Source organism: Moschus berezovskii, chromosome 17 (assembly GCF_049115385.1).
Source record: "Moschus berezovskii isolate FMDL1 chromosome 17, NW_MosBer_1.0, whole genome shotgun sequence".
NCBI lineage: Eukaryota > Metazoa > Chordata > Mammalia > Artiodactyla > Moschidae > Moschus > Moschus berezovskii.
In genome coordinates this window covers 65,897,320-65,908,211 of record NC_142476.1, presented here as the reverse complement: position 1 = coordinate 65,908,211, position 10,892 = coordinate 65,897,320, and the positions used below count along the sequence as shown (strand labels likewise).

Sequence of the window (10,892 nt, the reverse complement as noted above, 5' to 3'; positions counted from 1 at the left end):
GCAAAGTGATTCAGTAAAACATATATGATGGAATGCATTTGTATTTTTTGTTTTTATTTTTATCCTTTTTATTGGAATGTAGCTTCTTAACAATGTTGTGTTAGTTTCCGCTGTACAACAAAGTGAATCAGCTATATGGATACATATATCCCCTCTTTTTTTGGATTTCCTTCCCACTTAGGTCATCACAGAGCATTAAGTAGAGTTCTCTGTGCTATACAGTGGGTGTAAATTTTTTAAAAAAATCCAATTAACTAATGAGAACTGACCGTATAGCACAGGGAACTCTATTTAATTCTCTGTGGTGATCCAAATGGGAAAGCAAAAGTGTTAGTCTCTCAGTCATGTCAGACTCTTCGTGAGCCCAAAAACTCCAGAGGAGCCTGTCCATGGGATTCTCCAGGCAAGAATACTGGAGTGGGTAGCCATTCCCTTCTCCAGGGGATCTTTCTGACCCAGGGATCGAATCTGGGTGTCCTGCATTGCAGGCAGATTCTTTATTGTCTGAGCCACCAGGGAAAGGAAACTGCAAAAATAAGGGATACATGTATAAATATAGCTGATTCACTTTGCTGTACAGCAGAAACTAAAACATTGGAAAGCAACTATATTCCAAATTTTAAAAAATACATCAATTTAACTTCTCTCACCAATAACAGAGGAGAGTTTAAAGTGCTCCACCTCTTTGCCAATATTTGATACTCTCAGTCATATTAATTTTAGCCATTCTGGGGCATGTGTAGTGCTATTGCAGTGTGGTTTTAATTTGCATTTCCATGACGGCTAAAGGAGATTGAATATCTTTTCATTTGCTTTTGGACACTGGATATCTTTTAGCGAAATTCTGAAGTCTCTTATCCATTTTTCTTTTGTGTTGTCTTTTTCTTACTGATTTTCAGAAAAGCTTTCATATTTTGGCTACATGTCCTTAACAGATTCATGTATTCTTCCATACTCTCATGTGCCTATTTGCTCACTGATGCTCTGTCTGAAGAGTAGGTCTCAATTACATTAATTAATTAATTAATCTCTTGATATCAATTGATTCACATCTTTCTCCTGCATCTTCACTCTACTTTCCGCCTTATATTTCTCCAATGCCCTTTCAATAGGTTTACAAAACAGTTTTACCAGCTTTTCTAGATAGTCCCAGTGAAAGAATCAGGCCAAACTCCCTCAGGCAATTACCATGCACTTGTCTAGTTTTCCCCTCTGGCATTTTTATATTTCCAGATTCACACTCTGAGTGCTGTTTCTTGGTGTAATATTCTAGACACTTCATATTGATTTTGTATCATGGAAGCCGAGCATTTATCTATCTTAGCCTGTGCTCCACATCCTTCTACCCTCCCAGTACAGTTATTTTGTCATTTCACACTCCTAACTACACTTGCTTTACACTATATCAAGACTATCTAAATACTATTCACTGCAGATTCATGGGCCGAACAAGAAATTTTCAGAGTCAGTTGTATGCATTTGAGAGGATGAGAGATTCTCTTCGAAGTCGTCAGGAGCCCCAGTCGACATAGTAAAGTTTCCAGATTCATCTCAATTTCAAAGACAGCAAGCTATCGCCATTCTTACACTGAATAGCTCCCCCTATATAGGAGTGACTCCAAAGGACCATGTGGTGTGGAATACATCAACTTATTGAGGCCTGACTCTGAATTGCTAGGACCACCCAGTACCCACATCTCAACGTGTATGCGTGCTCAGTTGTGTCCTACTCTTTTGTGACCTCATGGACTGTAGCCCGCCAGGCTCCTCTCTCCATGGGATTTCCCAGGCGAGAATACTGGAGTGGGTTGCCATTTCCTCCTGCAGGGGAATCTTCCTGACCCAGGGATCGAACTCACGTCTCCTGCATTGTCAGGTGGATTCTTCACCACTGTGCCGCATCTCAACATGGTGCTCTAGTCTCTTCTGTTGCCATATATGCTGCAGCTCTTGTGGAGTGAGAGTCGGAAAAATGACCTCAAAAGAATTCCAACTGCTAAGCCTGGTGGTGGAAGAGATGACAGCGGCTGGGATATACAATGTGAACGGACCCTGCAACAACTCTGTACGGAAATCTCAAAAGGCATTTTTTCAATATGTTTCATTTGTGTTTTTTAAATGAGAGAATTAGAAAAGGCTATGGGACAGACTCCTTTCAAATGTTGTGTTTCAACTTCCTGTCCCTATAAATACACGCATACTTGTCATTTCACATGTCTTGGGTTTCGCTTGGAAAAGAGAGTCAAAGTGAAGGTCACCCAAAGAAAGAGGGTATCAGGTATAGAGCTATTTCCTGCTGGTGCGGCAGCGAAGTTCTCACTGAGACAAAGTGGCCTTGCTGCCCTCTTCTGGAGTTGTGGTTATAACTGTTATATGTAGCAATACTTTATTTTTAGTTTTTGTTTTGCTGCATTTCTTAGTATGAGGTTCATGAGAAACTTCTTTTCACTGTTTTCCTTCCCCATCCCTCATCCCTCCAACCAAGCCCAGCTCCTGGCTGATGGTGGAGGAGCGCCACCCACGCCCTGTCATCTGAAATGAAGTTCAATAGGTTTCATAGAGCCTGTGGTCTTCTATCCCTTTAGCATCCACGTGGATGTCCCACTCTCCTGGACCTTGCCCTGTTCTTCCCAGGAGGATCTGTTACAGCAGGCAAGTAGCTCAGTAGGAGCAGAGAAATGGGGGCAGGGGCCAGGTGGCAGGAAATCACGCATCTTGTAAACAGTGGAGGTCCTCAGGCAGATAAAGGAAAGCAGGACACCTCCAGACTAACAGGGAACTACACTTTCTGGGTGATAAAGGTCCGAATAACAGGTAAAGAGCCACAGAGTGTGTATTAAAAAGCAGAGACATTACTTAGCCAACAAAGGTCCATAGAGTCAAAGCTATGGTTTTTCCAGTAGTCATGTATGGATATGAGAATTGGATCACAAAGAAGACTGAGCGCCAAAGAATCGATGCTTTTGAACTGTGGTGCTGGAGAAGACTCTTGAGAGTCCCTTGGACTGCAAGGAGATCCAACCAGTCCATTCTAAAGGAAACCAGTCCTGACTTTTCATTGGAAGGACTGATGCTGAAGTTGAAGCTCCAATACTTTGGCCACATGATGAGAAGAGCCAGCTCATTGGAAAAGACTCTGATGCTGGGAAAGACTGAAGGCAAAAGGAGAAGGGGACGACAGAGGATAAGATGGTTAAAGAGCACCAGCAACTCAATGGACATGAATTTTAGCAAACTCCAGAAGATAGTGAAGGACGAGAAAGCCTGGCGTGCTGCAGTCCATGGGGTCAGAGAGGGTGGGACGTGAGTTAGTGACCGAACAACAACAACAGACAAAGAACGGTGGGGAAAGGTGAGATCCTCCTGCATCCCAGTGTAACCTGTCGCTCACTGTGCTCTCCTTATGATAAGATTAGCTTACAGATAAGAAGTACCCGTCATGCACCAGGGCTTCCCTGGTGGCTCAGATGGTAAAGGATCCGCCTGCAATGTGGGAGACTCGGGTTCAGTCCCTGGGTCGGGAAGATCCCCTGGAGGAGGAAATGGCAACCCACTCCAGTGTTCTTGCCTGGAAAATCCCACAGACAGAGGAGCCTGGCGGGCTACAGTCCATGGGGTCCCAAAGAGTCAGACATGACTAACTAACTGAGCGCGTGCACGCATGCTCGCGCGCGCACACACACACACGTGCACCAATGGCCATGACACTTCTAATTAAGCTAAAAGGGGACAGAAATCCCCCCTCCCTTTGGGAAAATAGAGCTGGGCTGAAAATCAGGAACGATGACTTCCTTCCCCAGTGACTATTCTGCCCCTTCATTTGTATGCCCCTCATAACCATCTTTCCAAAGATGCCTGGTGTGGCAGCTCCTTCCGTCTGCCTGTTCTCCCTCTGAGAATGTATTCTTGCTTAAATAAGCTTTCACTTTACTTTCCTAACCTCTCTGCTTCATCTCCAGATTCTTTTGCAACGAAGAAAGAATCTCAAATTCACCAGCAACACATTTAATAGCAGCAGCTTTGACACCAGGGAGACCTTACACTGTGCTTCATCCATTCACTGGGCATTTATCAACCACATACTCTCAGGCTCAGTGGTCAAGAATCCGGCTGCCAATGCAGGAAACACAGGCTCGATCTCTGGGTGGAGAAGATCCCCTGGAGAAGGAAATGGCAACCCACTCCAGTATTCTTGCCTGAAAAATCCCATGGTCAAAGGAACCTGGCGGGCTACAGTCCATGGGGGTCACAAAAGAGTTGGACACAACTTAGCAGCTATACAACTGGATCAGGCAGTATACTGAGCTCAGGATACAGAGATGACAAAACAAGGTCCCTGCTCTCAGGGGTCACAGTTTAGTTGCCTCTGAATATCCATAGGCACTACGCAATGTTATGTATTTGTGTCCAAAATCTGTGGGGTCACAAGGAATGAATGGTGGTGCTAGGAAATTCACCAGGCAGATGTGGGGAGTAGGGTGGCGAGAAGGAATTACAGGGGGAGGAAGAAGTATGGACAGGTGTAGGTGGGCAAGGTTTGTATGATCTGGAAACCATATTGGGCATGTTATAACCAGTGAGGGCTGGGAATGTAAAACAGAACATTTTGTTATGGCACTTACCCAGAGGGGTGGGTGGCCAGACAGGCTCACAACTCTCAGAGGAAGCAGGAACTAGTAAGAACTTAAAAAAAAAAAGATGAATAGGTCACTAAGAGTTTGCACAAAAGGGAGAGAGAATTTGGGGTTGGAGGCATCCAAGGAGGCTTGGTGGGCTGGCTGGGTTGAAGTGATGGGAGAACATTCCAGAAGAAAGGGGCAGAGTGAGGGGGTGTGTGTGCATAAGAATCATGCTATGGAGTAAGACAAGCTCATTCTCATAGATCAGAGGCGCCCCAAGAAGCTGGGATGACAACAGCTAGTGTGTGAGTGTGTGTTGGTGTTAGGATGGGGGGCAGTCAATGAGGGGAAGTGAGTGACATATGATGTACAAGTCCCAAGCTGGGTTGGATTTGGAGGAAACCATTTGGGAAGCCAGGGGTAACTTTGGCACACCTTCCTTGATTTAAGTTGTCTTAGGCAGAGGAACCAGAGATCAAATTGCCAACATCCACTGGATCATCGAAAAAGCAGGAGAGTTCCAGAAAAACATCTATTTCTGCTTCATTGACTATGCCAAAGCCTTTGACTGTGTGGATCACAATAAACTGTGGAAAATTCTGAAAGAGATGGGAATACCAGACCACCTGATCTGCCTCTTGAGAAACCTATATGCAGGTCAGGAAGCAACAGTTAGAACTGGACATGGAACAACAGACTGGTTCCAAAGAGGAAAAGGAGTACGTCAAGGCTGTATATCGTCACCCTGCTTATTTAACTTATATGCAGAGTACATCATGAGGAACGCCGGGCTGGAAGAAGGACAAGCTGGAATCAAGATTGTTGGGAGAAATATCAATAACCTCAGATATGCAGATGACACCACCCTTATGACAGAAAGTGAAGAGGAACTCAAAAGCCTCTTGATGAAAGTGAAAGAGGAGAGTGAAAAAGTTGGCTTCAAGTTCAACATTCAGAAAACTAAGATCATGGCATATGGTCCCATCACTTCATGGGAAATAGATGGGAAAACAGTGGAAACAGTGTTAGACTTTATTTTTGGGGGCTCCAAAATCACTGCAGATGGTGATTGCAGGCATGAAATTAAAAGACATTTACTCCTTGGAAGGAAAGTTATGACCAACCTAGATAGCATATTAAAAAAAATAGACATTACCTGCCAACAAAGTTCCATCTAGTCAAGGCTATGGTTTTCTAGTGGTCATGTATGGATGTGAGAGTTGGACTGTGAAGAAAGCTGATCGCCGAAGAATTGATGTTTTTGAACTGTGGTGTTGGAGAAGACTCTTGAAAGTCCCTTGTACTGCCAGGAGATCCAACCAGTCCATCCTAAAGGAGATCAGTCCTGGGTGTTCATTGGAAGGACTGATGCTGAAGCTGAAACTGCAATACTTTGGTCACCTCATGCGACAAGTTGACTCGCTGGAAAAGACCCTGATGCTGGGAGGGATTGGGGGCAGGAGGAGAAAGGGACGACAGAGAATGAGATGGCTGGGTGGCATCACTGACACCATGTCAATGGACATGAGTTTGGGTAAATTCCGGGAGTTGGTGATGGACAGGGAGGCGGCCTGGCGTGCTGCGATTCATGGGGTTGCAAAAAGTCGGACATGACTGAGCGACTGAACTGAACTGAATGCTTTTGCAGAAAGACATTTATTATTAAAATCAATCTGAAAAAATACAAAATACACATAGATTTTTCTTAAGATTAAAAAAATACAAATTCTAAGAAGTCACAACTGCCTTCAGAAGGCCCTCCTTGGTGTGGGGAGCCTCTCATGTCTATTAGGGTGGCTAAAGATAAGATCTGAGACACCCTGATATTCTTGGTGGATTTAACTCTCGTGTCAACTCTGTGAGGTAGAGAGTATCACGCCTACAGATGAGAAAACAAGCCCAGCGAAGGTGTGTAATGTGCTCAAGGCCACACAGCTCATGAGCAGCAGAATCAGAAGTCAAACCAAGTTCTGGGTCCAGGTCCAAGTTCTTTCTGCAACAACCTGAGCGGTCGGTAAATGAATCATGGGGGAAAATAAAGCTGAAATAGGCTGGTGCTAAATCACAAAGGTTCTTGAAAGCCAGGTTGAAACAAAGGTTGCAAGCCAAAAAGAACGTCCATGGCCCACTAGGGTTAGATCCAAGAGGTAAGAAGAAGTGGGGCAGTATGGCCCCAGGAGATCTAGTGATTCTCATCCTGGCTTCTTTGGGGCCACTCTGATCCCTGAGGTTGGGCATAACCTGTATGGAGCAATGGCATTGTTCTCATGGTAACAGTAGGAACCATACCTCTTTTTCTTTTTGTTTTCTATTTAGTGTTGTTGTGCTAGGCACAGTGCCCTCAGAATCACTGACCAGCCCCCTTCTGGAAATTAATGCTAGAGAAAGGGTGTCGGTCATCTGTAACTTCTCCCAAGGTGCCCTTGCTGCACACCTGTAGTTGATGCAATGGGAGAGATCAGTGCTACCGGTTCTGAAAGGAAATCAATGCAGAGTAAGAACTGCTGGGGGCAGTTGCAATTTTCTAGATCTATTACTTTCCATTTGGACGTTGGCAAGACAAAACATTGTGTTGCAATGAAAATCAAGGAGATTTATGTTCTTTTCAATATAGGAAAACAACAACTCCATAAAGGATCCCCAAATGGCAACTTAAGGGCTTCCCAGGTGGCTCAGTGGTAAAGACTCTGCCTGCTAATACAGGAGACACAGGAGACTCGGGTTCGATCCCTGGGTCACGAAGATCCCCTGGAGGAGGAAATGGCAAACCACTCCAGTATTCTTGCCTAGGAAATCCCATGAACAGAGGCGCCGGGTGGTCTACAGTCTATGGGGTCGCAAAGAGTAGGATATGACTGAGCAACTGAACCCAAAGGCATGGCAAATGGTAACTGGTGGAAATAAAAGGTACAGAGTTATCTGTGGCTTGCGATAAGTGGAAACTGCCCCTTTGACTAGGAGATGGTGGTTACACTTTGCAGCTGAATAGTACTATCTTTCTTCCTTTCCTTTTCTTTCTTTAGAATGCATTGAGAGAGTTTATTGAGAAACCAGTCGACATCCTGGAGATCCTCAGGCCACCTCAAGTACTGCCGCTTCTGGACGAACCCTCTGATGGACCGATGCTTCATCAGATGGAACTGGGACAGGGACCCCACCACCACCATGATGAGGGCGCCACTGAGGTCAGCTAAGCACCTGCTCTGGGCATAACTGAAGGCTTCGAGGCACCACCCGTCTCTAAGGAAGTGTCTGCTCACGAGACAGACAATCTTTCTGCTGCTCCACACGGCATCCTGGATGTTGGCGATGTGGTTCTCCCCGGGCATAAAGTCTCTTTCTTCAAAGCACAGGTTAAATCTGTTTTGGCTGCTGTACTGGACATCTAGGTGTTTGAGCAAAGCGTTCTGCACCCATTCAAAGTCTTTGCTGCTGAAGCACAAATAGGCATCGTATTTGTACATATCTGATTCTCTTCCCTTGATGGGGTCCTTGAACAGCAGACTCTGGGCTTTCTTATAATAGATGAAACAAAATCCTCGGAACTTTGTAACCATGAGGATGACCACGAGGAACAGAGTCAAGGTGACAGTGACCAAGACGAAAAGGGAAAACTTTAGGGAGTCTAAAACTTCTTCCTCTTCACAACCTTCTGTGGAAATACTGTGAAGGGAAACCCCAGCCAGAGAGTTTGGGTACATGCAGTACATGTCTGCTGGAGACCCATATATTGTGATATTGGTTTGATTCAGCCAATGGATAAAAGCACTAAGTTCACACTCACAGATGAATTTGTTATGAGTTATGTCCATGGCACTCAGTGATGCAAATAAATCAGGATCAGGAGAGAGGAGCTGGTTTCCAGATATATCCAGGATCTCTAAGTTAGCAGGTAAGTCACCAGGATAAAGAACAGTCAGCCTGTTGTCTTTGAGGCTGAGTCCCCTCAGTGCAGTCAGATGATGAAATACTCCTGGTGGAAGGAAATTCAGGTAGTTTTTATTCAGATAGAGGAGTTGGAGATGAGAAAGCCCCTTAAAAACATCCCAACATGACCCGGCTTCCCAGGCAAGTTGCAACATGTTTTCTTCAAGGAAAAGCTTTTCTAGGCTGGGATTCTCTGAAGGGGCATGGTTTTGGTGACAAAAGGAAAAGCGATTTTGATTTAAAATGAGAATCTGGAGATGAGGTACCTGGAGAAGGAAGTAGAGGTCATTCAGATTTTCTAGCCTATTCTCTGATAATTGGATGAAATTGGCTGTAAGTGGGATGTCTGGCAAAGTCACCAGCTTATTGCCACCCAAGAAGATATTAGGAATGCTTGGAAGAAAATAAATTGTTTTAAGAGCATTATCCCGGAGGTCCAAGGTATTTAATTTCCTCAGGAATTTGAATGTTCCGTCCTGAATGATCCCAATGTGATTCTTCTGCAGGTCAATATAGGCCACCTTAGGTAGTCCATCAAAATCATAATTATATAATTCCCCAAGAAGGTTATGTGATATGTTGAGAACTTGGAGGTTGTCAAGTCCATAAAATGCATTCCTCGAAATACTGTTTATCTTGTTGTAGGCGAGGTTCAGGACCTTCAGCTCCTGGAGTGTCTCAAAGACTTGGAAGTTCAGGGAGAAGATATACCCATGTGAAATGTCCAGCTGTATCATCGAGCTCCTGGCCAGCCCAGCAAAGGTGTGCTGGTCAGGATCCTTCAGGTTGGAGAAGCCAAACGAAGGACCCATTATGTGATGCGTAAGAACCAAAGAGAAAATCTGGCTCCCGTTGATGGCATTGCTGAAGTTTCTCGTGACGTCTACCCCCCAGCCATTGCCAGAAACATCTAGGGTTTCCAGGACCATGTTTCTGAATGGGTTCAGACACTTCCTCCAGTCCACTGAGACCTTGCTGTACAGGTGGTTATCAGCAAGGCTTAAGAAGGAGAGTGTTTTCCCTTGGAGGGGTTTGAGCTCGTGCTCACATACAATAGGTATTTTGTTGAGGGAAAGATCAATGGACTTCAAGGAATTCAGTTCCCGGAACGAGGGATGAAGGTAAAGACTCTGAATTTGATTTTTGGATAGGTCCAAGTGAGTCAAAGATGCCAAATTTCTGAAATAACCATCTTTTAATACAGCATCGGAGAGACCACAGAAAAACAGTCGAAGTTCAGCGAGGTGGGGCAGTCCCTGAAAAGCGTCTGGATGCAAGAAGTCTATCCGACTTCCACCCAGGTCCAGGATCCTGAGATTGGGCAGGTTTCGGAAGGCTTCTCTGTAAATGGTCAAGGGGGTAAACTGAGTTCCCAGCTCCAGCAGCTGCAACTGCTCCAGGAAGGGGAAGGACGCGGTTGTGACTGTCCTGATAGAGTTGAAGCTGAGCAGGAGGCTCTTAGTGGTGTTGGGGACCTGGGGCACTTGGGTGAGGTTGCAGGAAAGATAGAGGGCTGTCCAACCATCGAAGAAGCAGGAAGAAATTCCAAGTGCAGGACTGGTCAGGAGTACGACTCCTAAGAGAAGGTCAAGGCAGTCTCCCATGATCCTATGGAGAAGAAGGGAGAGTAAAGACACAGACGTCTAAGCTCAAGGCACTGAGCACAGCCTTGCGGGTGCTTAGGGCCTGGGGGCCTCTGTGATGCGGTTGCTTCCTAGACCCTGTGTTCCTCTGGGTCCGTGGCCATGCCTATTGGCAGATACTATGTGGTGTAGACAGAGCTTTTCTTTTTATCAATTATGTTGCATTTTTCTACATAGCAAGCCTGGTTGTAAGTACTTCAGAAATACTTTATTTAATCTTTGTGATAACTCGGCATTCATTCATAAGGGTGTGAATTCATTCATTCAAGATTTGCTGATGGAAGTTGGAGAAAACATTAGGAAGAAATATATTTGAACTTCACCCCAGCCAGGGACCCCATTCCTATCCCAAGGCAGCCTCTGCTGAGGAGTGGAAAATAAATCCACTGATTTTTCTTGCCCCTCTAATCTGCCAAAGATACTGCTGCTGCTGCTGCTGCTAAGTCGCTTCAGTCGTGTCGGACTCTGTGCGACCCCATAGACGGCAGCCCACCAGGCTCCCCCGTCCCTGGGATTCTCCAGGCAAGAACACTGGAGTCGGATACTAAGTCATCTCTATTTATCTATCCTCACTTCCTACACAGTACAGCTCATCATGCAAAAATTTGGCACACCATTTTTCAGTTTAATAAGGACGTACTAAGCACCAACTGCATCCCTGGCACTTGTGTGACCATGTGAGCATACAACTCAACAAAAACAA

General features: G+C 45.2%; 1 protein-coding gene across 4 annotated transcripts in view; it reads right to left on the bottom strand.

The window, feature by feature from the left end:
• Positions 1 to 4,832: 4,832 nt before the first annotated feature.
• The window catches only part of TLR5 (toll like receptor 5), a 31,735-nt gene continuing 25,675 nt past the window's right edge, over positions 4,833 to 10,892 (bottom strand). For all 4 annotated transcript variants that reach the window (XM_055419840.2, XM_055419837.2, XM_055419838.2 and 1 more), the window contains one exon: positions 4,833 to 10,154. In XM_055419840.2, the coding sequence (XP_055275815.2) occupies positions 7,574 to 10,150 (2,577 nt within the window). In that variant the 5' untranslated portion in view covers positions 10,151 to 10,154 and the 3' untranslated portion in view covers positions 4,833 to 7,573. The remainder of the gene's footprint in view (positions 10,155 to 10,892) is intronic.